The 11526-nt window shown below is 39.6% G+C and overlaps 1 protein-coding gene across 1 annotated transcript in view; it reads left to right on the top strand.

Moving 5' to 3' along the window:
- Positions 1–841: 841 nt before the first annotated feature.
- LOC139732024 (progesterone-induced-blocking factor 1-like) overlaps positions 842–11526 on the top strand; it is a 30771-nt gene continuing 20086 nt past the window's right edge. The window contains exons 1-6 of the mRNA XM_071642900.1: positions 842–1289; positions 2487–2729; positions 3878–3997; positions 5409–5542; positions 9870–9978; positions 10584–10765. Of these exons, the coding sequence (XP_071499001.1) occupies positions 927–1289; positions 2487–2729; positions 3878–3997; positions 5409–5542; positions 9870–9978; positions 10584–10765 (1151 nt within the window). The 5' untranslated portion in view covers positions 842–926. The remainder of the gene's footprint in view (positions 1290–2486; positions 2730–3877; positions 3998–5408; positions 5543–9869; positions 9979–10583; positions 10766–11526) is intronic.

Raw genomic sequence — 11526 nt, 5'->3', positions numbered from 1 at the left:
CAGAAAACTTGTAGGTATAGGAAAATGTTGGAAATGGGGAGGAATGCTAAAAAGCTGAGCTTGTAGGCTGCATTCCCCCCACACGTAATACAAGAAATTATATGATCGATAGACTGATAAGCATTGAAAATGGATGAAACAAAGAAACTAAGACAAAAAGACCTATAACCTAACTTATCCGAAACAAAAACCCTGAACAAATCCCTACACAAATCCCTACACAAATCCCTTCAGACTGGCCAGAAAGATGGCGGCTTCAATAGAAAATCAAAGGCACAAGAACACTAACCTTGTGGAATTCTTTTGTGCATTCATTGAAAACTGACAGCTGTTTTGAACATGAAACTCTTGAATACAACATTGGATTTGATGTGAAAACAGTCGAGTGGACATGGACTATAATTATGTGCACACATGTGTTTGCTGCCCCCTACGTTCATTGAGGCAACAGTGACAAAATGAGTGCAGTATACAAACGGCGGTGGAATCAAACAAGGACTGTTTTGAAGCCATCCACACGCGAATTTCGACCTACAGCAAGTATAGAGTTAGAAGTAAAATTGTCCGACTGGGTAGGTGACAGCTCCACATTATTTTCTTTTGTATTGTAAAGTATTTTGAAGCTGATCACTGCTACACAACCGGCTGACAGTTCAGTTGAAATTCTAGTGACAGTGTTACATTACCATGATTACTAACCGCAGCAGCGACCCCATACGGACAAATACGTACCGTAAAGGGCTTACTGTGTTACAGCGCCCCGCGACGGGGTTACATGATTACCAGTGCAGCCAGGTGCAGTGCAGTGCCAGTGGCTCTAACACAGCTCTGACACTAGACAGTTTTTGTAGATACGGTAAAATACTCCCTTTTTATCATGCATAGAAGCCGTTGATCATTCCATACGGGTTACAGAAACTTGCAGTATGTCTCAAAGGGATATTTCAAGCTTGGTAAGTGAGTTGGATACTGACTTGACATGGGAGATAAGCACTTCACTCGCGACGGATTTGTCCCTGTCGGATGAAACCGAAGATCGTGTTGGTAAGGGGCGTCAGCAGCGTACCAAACCGCGGCGTTCGACTGCCGAAGATCAACGGGGCCTGTCCGGCAAGATCACCCGGCAGCTCATCGAACGAAAGCAGCTCCTGCATGATCTGCAGCTGGTGAAAATTGAACTGTCTCAAAAGACTTTGATCATTGACAATCTGAAAGCAGAAAGTCTTACTAGGATTGAGGAGCTGGAGGAACGGTTAGCAGAGGCATCTCATACGAAACAAATATTGCAGGTTTGTTGTACCCGTAATCCCAGTTCGGGAAACCCACTCACAAGGGGGCCCCTCCTTATAAGTAATCCGTCCCCCTTATAAGTAACCCCCGGGGCACCCCTTATAAGGAGTCTCCACGCTTTTTTGCAATGCAACGCGAAAATGAAAGGACTGCGGCAATTCGCTTGATTATGTCCATAAAGCTTCACAAGTTTCCTAGTTACTCACGAAATTTGAGCAAAATCGGTTCGAGGCATCATATCTAAAATCATGGATTTAAATGCGATGTCAAACGACCCATGCGAATGCTGAAATGCGAGCGATTACTGGCGTGAGTGTCGCCAGGCGCGGCGGCGCGGCAATGCTTGAGTGCAGACGGGTTACTTATAAGGAGGGGCCCCCCTTGTGAGTGGGTTTCCCGAACTGATCCCCATTTGCCATGGCCCCAAGTTAGTACCATAGACTGTCTATGCTGTCTGTTTTTTTTTGAACGTTATTGTTTAGAACTTCTGAACACTGGGCTCTTGTTGTCTTGACTACTAAGTACTAACGTTACTTAAATACTAGGTTGTCTAATAATTATGGAATCAGACGAAATGTCTAGAATGACACTGACTTAGACTTCATATTCTGATATCACAACTAGTCTAGTGGAGAATCATTCAAAACTAACAAAATTGAATAGGGGGGTTTCTACTGAGAAGTTAGACTCTATAATACTGTAGATCTATATATTTTTTGTTAGCGTGCCGTGATTTTCTCTTATCTAATATTGTAGATGAAGCCATCTCATGAAGGCATGAAAGTGATATTTTACTTTGTGTGTGTGGAAGCGCACAGATTGGTCATAGATGACAGCGTGTAATTCTACAAAAATGGCATTTTACGTGCAAATGGCGACTACTGGTTTATAAATAAATAATGGTATGTAGAGGGTCTAAATCCATTTGGAGATGTGCAAATCTGCACTTACATGTACTTCTGTGCTTGATTGTTGTCACTGGCAAGTTTCAGTGCAGTGCCAGTGGTATTAAGAGTAAATTTCTGATGTACAATTGTACATTTATTCAATCAATTCTGGTATTTCTATAATGGACTCTCAGCCGATATTTCTTTTGGCCAAGTGGCAAAATACTTGAACTCTCTATGGATGTTTATTGTCCAGGGATTACTCGTACTTTGCCTTGAGCTTGTCTTGGTTGGTTGATGCAAATGCAGGCAAAGCTTGAGGCGCAGCTGAATCTGCACAAGGAGGAGGCCAAGCACAGGCAGCAGAAGCTCCAGAGTGACCTGGAGGCCATCGGGGAGAAGCAGCACCGGCTGGAGGCCACCAACGCCGAGCTCCAGCGGAAGGTCAGGGATGCCAGGAGGGTCCTTCACGACCTGGAGCTCTCCGAGGAGCAGTACTCCGCTCTGAAGGGTCTGAAGGAGGAGGAGTTGACTCTCCGGGATATCATTGCTGTGAGATTCTCTCTTAACCCATTAGGACGAGTCCCGAGTATACTCGGGCAGGTGCCTATGGGAAATGCGTGTTGTGGCAAACTCAGTCTGTCCTCAATGGGTTAATGGCTTGATATTTACCTTTCAATAGACAAACAGCTTTTTCAAAGCTGGCGTAACGTCCATGGGGCGACAAGACCTCACATCTCAAAAACATGAATGTTCAATGAGTGAAAAGGCTTTTTTGGTTTTCACAACATTTTCACAAATAATATCATTATCAATGTCAAATAATGTAGAAGCATTGTTATAGATTTCATGAATGATAGTTCTGCTGAAATCAGTATAATTGGTATATTCAAAATTAAATTACTGTATATATATATATATATATATATATATACACCATATATTTGGAGAGTTTAATCTTCTCATTGGGACTTCCCGACGATTTCGCGAGTGGTTAAATTCACGACCATGGAGTAGAATGCACGTAACATTCATCAGTTTCACTTGTCTCTAAATTCGCGAATATCACCTGACTCACAAAATTTGCAAAAATAAGGACCTTGCAAAACATTCGGCGTATACAGTATGAGGTTTATTTGCCAATTGAGATACAAGGACTTGCCACCTCAGGGACAGTAAGTTTGTGGAACTACCACCCTCCTGTGTTTACTAAATGAATGAGTTTCATTATGACCCCCTGTCATGCTGTACCCCCATCATGGAAGGGCTCCCATGGCAACCCACAAACCTTACAAAGTTTCTGCGTGAAGTGTTTGGCATGGCAGCAGGACCATTATCATTTAATGCATAAAGTTTTTTGTCTTCATCCTTCACATTTTTTTTCATTAACTCTTCCTGAATCAGAAACAATGCCCAAAGGACCAAAACTGTTTAAATTGAAATAAAAGGCACAGACATTTCAATATTCTAACTGCAATTCAGGAGGACCTACTTTTGCTTTCATTTTATTTAAACGTACTTGGTGAGAATTCATTAACTGAATCTTTGTCTTATATTTTTAAGTGTGCTTTCATTTCCTTTTTGTAAGTTCATTGCATAAATTTCTGTACTTTATTGAACTATAGCAAATGATAAGTCTTAGATTCTTGCTTTTTATACAGTGCACTCTATCTATGTACTTGATGTTCGTTTTCATAAAGGTGAAATTTTATGAGGAGAAGCGCCCCCTGGAGTTGAAGCTCCTGGATCTGGATGGATTCAAGGAGACCCTGGAAGTAGACCTGAGAAGGACCAAAGAAGAGCAGGCTAGGCTCTTGGAGGTATGCTGTAACATCCTGATGTGAGGTCTATGATACTACAATTGTAGGTGTACTTCTGTCACATTTGCACTATTTCCAAAATATAATGCACAATGCACACTGGCTCTGGTCCGATGGTCCCTGACCAGTAAAAAAAAATCACTTTTGGACCAGTAATTTTTTTTCAGGAATGGGCCAGTGAAAAATGGAAAAAGTGGGTATGTACTTGTCCAACAGACAGGTCGGTTGAAAGCAGTAGAAAATATGGGCTAATGTGCAGCCCTGCTTTAAAGATGGAAGTCAGCATCATGTTAAAGTTGGCTTAGAGGTCGTATATCCCTTTCGTAAATGTTATGAAATTTTGTATTGCTGAAGAATAATGTCCCCGAACATCATGTATCAGATCTTACGGTAATACACCTCATATTTTTTTAAAAGTAAATAGAAAACTAACCCGGGGGATGTCTCTCAAGAATAAGATCCATGTTTGCACTAAGAATAACGGTTGGAATTTGTTTATGGTCCTAATAAACTCACTGAAAATGTATCATCGTTTCCAAGAAGTTTTCAGTTTATTATCTTGAGGAAAGGTCCAAATTCCCTTCCTCTACAATATTCCAACTTACAAAAGGAATCTACATTAACTTTCAGGGTTGCAAAAGGGACACACAAATCTTAACTGATTACGGTAGAACAAAACAAGCAAAATGTATGAGGTTTTATCAAAATGAGACATAACACAAAAAAGAAATGCAATATTTTTCCTTTATTCAGGGAGCTATGATAGTTATTCCCCCCCCCCCTGAAGGATTGAAAGGATTGCAGCTGCTACATATGTAACAGCAACAACAACAACAACAAAAGGATTTGCAATTGTTTTTGTGCAGAAACCAATGGGAATATTGATTATATCACCATCAACATGAGCCAGCTGAAAGTGTGACATTACAATTTGAATGCTGTATTTGAGCCATTATGCCTCCTCCCATAAGAAACTGGAGGCAGTATTTTTTTGTTATTGCTGTCTGTTTGTCCCAGGGGCCAATGTAAGAAAACAGAAGGGCCCTGTTTCATGAAGCTGTTCGTAAAGTTACGATCAACTTACGAGTGACTGGTGATCAGTTCTGATGTGCTATACATATCAGAATTTCCATAATTCAGCACAAGAACTGATCACCAGTCGCTCGTAAGTCACTCGTAACTTTACGAGCAGCTTTATGAAACACCCCCCACTGATGTAGGTGTAATGATTAGATACTAAGCACAAAATCCCCTTCAGGTCTAATTAGGGTCATGCCCCCAAAAATGAAAATGCTGATATTTTGTAGAATAACACCTGCATATTGGATATGAATATGAAGCAGTCTGCCACCCATAGACATGTTCACTTTAGAATGATTGGTTTAATACACATCTCATTTCATTTTCATAGGCATTTGAGAAGGAACAGAAGTTAAAGAGGGACCTTGAAGTAAACTGCCAGCGGTTGACCCTCGAAGTTGCCAATTTGAAGTCTGCCCAAAACCAAGATGATTACAGGAGAGAAAACTATGACAGAGTCAAGAAGTAAGTAGTTGGTTGTTTTATATTTGGATTTGCTCTAGCATGGCAAATCTGAATACTCCCAGTGCATGCTCCAAAATTTACCTGGCTTTAGAGAAAAAGAATGATTAAAAAAAATGACTGCCATTGTCCTTTGCATTTCTTGATGAAGCACCTGCATTTGCGTTAGAGACCTGAATGCCACCATTCATTTTCCTTATGGAGCATTCATCTCAGACATGCCCAGATGTGCTCAGATTCAAAATATATATTTAGCTCCCTCTACTTGAATTACACATTCACAAATGTAATTGAATGAAGAAACAAGAATTAAATCACAGCACCAGGACGTACTGTTTAATTCTGTGAACGGTTTCATGTCTGATACTGGACGCTTTGTTTGCTTGTCTGATTTTGTGGCGGGAAAATGTCATTGCTGTCCGGCGCAGATGCACTATTGATGTTATTGTTTGGAGTCAGTTGTCGAGGGAATTTTCTGGATTTACAGAGCTGTACACCTGAGAGAGGAGGTGTTGCACTCTCCCATCCCTGTTAAGGGTGAGGTTCTCCTTTTGTGGTAGCCACACACACAAGCAAAGTGCTTCCAAAGATGTTTATGTTCCTTGAACTTCTTTGTTTTATCAGAAGATGGAATGTATGAAACAATGTCCTTACTACTCCCAGTTTGTGAATGAAAGGGTGGTGGGAATCATACAGGAGGTGTTGGCCTGTATGGATGGCTTTCCTGTAGACTGAGGAAAGAACGTTCCGTTGCCTTTGATGGTGCTGGGAAAAAAAAATTATCCTTCACTTTCTCAAACCGTGAACTTGATACAAGGGTCACCATTGTTGATGTCTTCAAAGGAAGCTTTTCTAGTTCCAAGCTTTATCTTGACCCAGGTGTCATCCACATATTTGAACCAATGAGAGGGTGATTGCCAGAGAATGAACTCAGAGTCCTGTCTTCAAAATCTTCCATAAAGAAAAAATTGGCATGAAATGGCCAAAAAATTTGTATTTCTTTTCCCTCTCCATGACGAAGGCCATTTAAGTATGTTAATACAAAAATGAATGAAAAATGATTGGATGATGAGCAATTTACCATTCGCAAGCCTTCTATGTGGTGAAGGAGTACCATAGTACTATCAAGCTAAAACAACAGAGATAATTTTACTGTAATTGATACTCGTTAGTATAATTGACAGATACTAGAAAGTACCTTCAAATAGCCAGACTTCAGTTTTAACCTCGTAGATCATGTGAAATGTCATAATGCATTGTGAGTAAAAGCATGTTTGCTTCAATTGTCTGACACCTTCGTACACATGTGGATTGAGTGAATGCAGCAATATTAGTAAAGCACATCAGTGAAAAGTTTAGGAATATTAGACAATCCATTTACAAGTTATGCATGTTCAAAGATATATTACATGAAATAGACACTTCAACAGAGGGATGACCCTGCTCAGCACTGCTGTCATAACAGCACTGTTTTATGGAGGGGGTCCCTTACATGAGAAATATAAACAAACATAATACAGTCATACATAAGAAGAAAATACAAACGTTGAGAGTAATATTTCAGATGAGAATTATATACAGTTATAAGCGTTGATGATAAAATGTAATACACACCAAAAAAAAAATATATAAGCATTTTACGTTTATTCAACAGAAAAAGAAGATGAATGAGGAATAGACATCTACAGTTGCATTTAATCACATAAAATCAGAAATACAATTTTCTAATCCCTTTGAAAATGTATGTGGATTTGGGGTCAATTTCAAGGCGTAAGGCAGTGCATTGTATTGCATTGATCAGGCTGTCCATTTAGAATTTGATGATGTTCCATAAATTGCACTCCTTATTTTTTCAAGGAGCTCAACTGAGCTCAATGTACAATGAATTGGAATGGATGGATTGGGGATTTTTAGTGTTTTCTTTTTTGACAGGAGGTAAAACTTATTTGAAAGACCATCTCCAAATCAACCCATCAAGCCTAAATGAAAACAGGACCACCATGGAGGTCACTATTAAAAAGAACGTAATCATTAGTACCTAACAAGCTGTCTTTGCAGTAATACTGCATTGCAATGGTGCCTTTTGCACTTGATCCTGAAGTTTTCATGCAAATGAATAGGTACCACTGAGTTTATCTGCAGACGTTCACTTCAGCAAACTAAAAGCATCAATAAATTTTGAGGCGAAAACTTATCCTGGAAGTTCGCAGCCCAATGAGTCCGTAGTGTCACTGACTACATTTCAGGTTCTGAGCCACTAAAGTCTGAACGTGAAGCATCATGGTCTTCCGGATCATTGACGTTCAGGTAGAGCTTTCGTATCTCCTCCATGTAGCTAGCTAGCCACAGCTGCAGCCTGTATCTCTCTCTTCTCCACAGGAGGGATTCATTTGCTCCCCTATAATGTGTTGTTCTTTATTGCAATAATCAGTATGAGGCTTCGGGAGAACAATGTTATCTGCGTTATGGAGAGAATATGAGTAACAGGAATGCTGGAACATATTTGATTTGATTTGATTTGATTCTGATCTTATTTTGTTTTATATTATCTGCATTTTTCACAAAGTACATACAACAACATAACAAACAATTTTCCAATACTAATCATATATCCAACACAAAATGAATATAAATATAATCATATCTAATCTACCAATAATGAAATATTGTATATAGGTGAGTTATAATACAAGAACAATTGGAAAATCATTGATTATTCAATCGAATTGATACAAACAAAATGCAGGAGAACCGTCATCTTAAGCTGAAGCTTGGACATATCACTCACGGATGAGGATAACATATTGCAAGTTGATTTAAATACAAACATGTTCAAATGCTTCCTACATCTAGACTCAAGAGAAGACCAATTTAAAACAGAATGACTTTGTAATGTAAGTTAGGCACATGTTTTGTAAGGATTTGTTTCATGATGAACTGCCCAGTGCGATTTTGAAGAATTTGCAATTGTTTGATATATTTTTTATGATTTGAATCAAATATGATGTCAGCATAATCAAAAAGTGGCAAGATAATGGACTGAGAAATCAGCTACAAATTAGATTCATTAATAAAATGTCAATGTCTGCGTAGATACTTTACTAATTTTTCAGCTTTGTTACATAAATTCTCAATACGGATATCCCATTTCAGTTTGTTATCAACAATAAAACCAAGGGATTTAACACGATTCCACTTGTCATATTGGTATACCATTCATTAAAAAAATCTAATCTAGTACATTTCTTGCTCTTGGTCCTCACGCAGACGATGTATTTCTTTCAGCCGCAGTGAGAGATCTTGTACAGATGATTCAAGCTTCGCAGTTTTCTCCTTGTACTCATGAATTTCCAGCTGAATGGCCTCGTAAACTTGTCGAGTCACTTCCTCTTTCTCAGCGTCGACAATAACTTGAATGAGTCTCCTCATTGATCGCTTTGTTCACATGCGTGCGGATGCTATTGAAGAGATGCGAACCATTCAACTGGTCCTCGGTTAGTTTGACCAGCTGGAGTGAGGGGAGAACTCCCGAAGAAGGCTCGCTGGTCTGCTCCCGGTTCATGTAGCTCCTGGCCCCGTACCTCAGGTTCTTTCTTTGGTGAAGGATCCTTGGCTTTTAGAGTTTTTCCGCTCATTTCTCGTTTGAGTCCACCTCTTCATCTTTGAGACAAATACTGACTTGTTGAACATGCAGAGAGTGTGCAGTTGCTGGACTTTTTTCCTCATGGCAAAATGTGATGTTAATCAAAAACAGTAATTCAATCCAGATTGTTGAAGAGGTACGTAGTGGATGTGCATCCACTCTCGTCCACTCCACTAAGTGGATGAGGAAACTACTACAGTTTGTGATGTAACATGTGTAGAGTGATATGAAGAAAAATATGACGAGAATCCCACAAAATTTTTTTATTTTGGAAAAGCACATTCCTTCAACTTGACACTGACGTATGGTAAGGTTAAAGTTATTCCCCTTGCCTTCTGAAAGAGGCACTTCAAGTGCTCTTGTATTATGTGAGAAAAGGGTGAAAATATCTTGACATTTTTTTTTCCTCGTCATATCGTTCTATGCATGTGACATCACAAACTGCAGTACCGTTAGGTTTCTCATCCATCGATGGCGGCACTGAAACTTCATGAATTCATAACTTTTGAACGGATTGTCTGAGTTTCCTAAAATTTTCAATGATGTGTTCTACTTAGTATTGCTGCATTCACTCAATCCACATGTATTGTATATGAAGATGAACTTGTCCTTTCAGAAATCTGATTATCTAATGTTTTTGCAAATTTTTCCCTCATTCTATCTGCATGATTTTCATGGCCGTAACAGTGAGAGAGACTCCTTAGAGCGTGAACTGGATGATGCCCGCACCCAGCACACGTACCTAGATGTGACGTATAAGGCTGTGGCTGAGGAGAGGGACGCTCTCGCCAAGGAGGTAAGGTCATCTTGTGGTCATGTAATTCCAGAGGTGCCTGTGTTACGCTTTTCCGTGCTTGTGGGAGCAAACAGGGGCAGTTACCGGTCTACAGAAAAGTTCTGTGAATCTAGAACAGGCCCCCCCGTTATATCAAAGTTCACGGGACCGGCATTTATCTTTTGTTATATCAACATTTCATTTTGGATCTGAGCAAATAAAGTGTATGACAATATCAAGATGATAATTTTGAGCCCTGAGTTAACTTTGTTGTATCGGGGATTTCGTTACGACTGTTTTGTTATGACGGGAATGCACTGTATCCATCAAACTGTTCTTCATTGTGCGCAGTACAAGCATAATCTATGATTTTGCAAGATTTAGTTGTCCCCGAAGTGATGATAAAGAGGGTGAGTAAAGAAGGCAGACAAAGTATAAGATATGTCCCTGGGTTTCTGTCTTCATTTTCCGCTGTTGCATGCACACATGTTTAGTTACATTACATGAGTTTAAGTCATTCAGATAATCTTCAATTGCTACCTAGAGCATTTCATTTTGCATCATGGAAATGTGGTAGGAAAAAATGGGTCCTCTATAAATTGCTCCTCGCTGTTGCGCCCCCGTAGCTCGGTGACAGAAAGCAAGAGCTCCTACTGCTCCAACAAGACAAGGGATACCTCTCCAAGCAGCACGGTGATACGGCAAACAAGCTAGCCCACGCCGAAGAGCGCCTCGCTGAAGCTCAGGCCAGTGTGGACAGGGCCAAGAAGTCTCGGGAGGACCTCTATGAGAAATACATCGAGTCGAGGTCGGTGTCCATATTCTGGTTAATTCTACTTTTCTAATAGTAATAGCTTGTGAGTAATAGCTTTTGTAGCTGTTGAGAATTGACTAGTAAAGAAGAAGATGCTATCTATGAATGTTTCAGACACTTCACACAGAAAAACAATTTCTTTAGTGCACTCAAAGATCACGAGGTTATTTTCAAGGTGCTTTGGATTTCTGATCACAGTGCTCTTGTGCCAAAAGCCATCAACAACAAAAGCTGCCAAACTTCGATAAGTAATGAAAACAAAAATTTTGTGCCTAGACGTAGCTAAGATATGATTGAAATTGGCTCTGATGCAACAGAGACTAATTGACCATTAGTGACTGAGCCACAATCTATCTAGCCTGATACCCAAGATTTCATGATTACAGTCCAGGACCTTATCCACCATCATCTGGTGCTTCTTTAAGACAAATTTTAATCAGTTTTGAGATGATATTACCATTCTTTTGATGGCTACATCATGTTAGTGTTATTAGGGGCTTAGAGGAGTGTATTAAAGACTATTTTCTCACATCATAGACAAATTGTGTTGATATCATCTATCATAATCACTTTCATTCTCTAACTTTCACAGAGTCATTAACATCTATTTACGGTTTTGCTCTTGATCTTTGAGGATGTTTCCTCTGTACAATGATATGTTGAGAAAGACTGTTCTTTCACCAATGCATTATCTGGTCTGATGACACTCAGATTTCTTGCTAGAATGGAGACTCTTCTGTCCATTTTCATGTTTT

Source organism: Diadema antillarum, unplaced genomic scaffold (genome assembly GCF_040938485.1).
Source record: "Diadema antillarum isolate AM-2024a unplaced genomic scaffold, OU_Dant_1.0 seq00000398_RagTag, whole genome shotgun sequence".
NCBI lineage: Eukaryota > Metazoa > Echinodermata > Echinoidea > Diadematoida > Diadematidae > Diadema > Diadema antillarum.
Note: the sequence above shows the minus strand (reverse complement) of the source record. Positions and strands in the feature narration are given on the sequence as shown.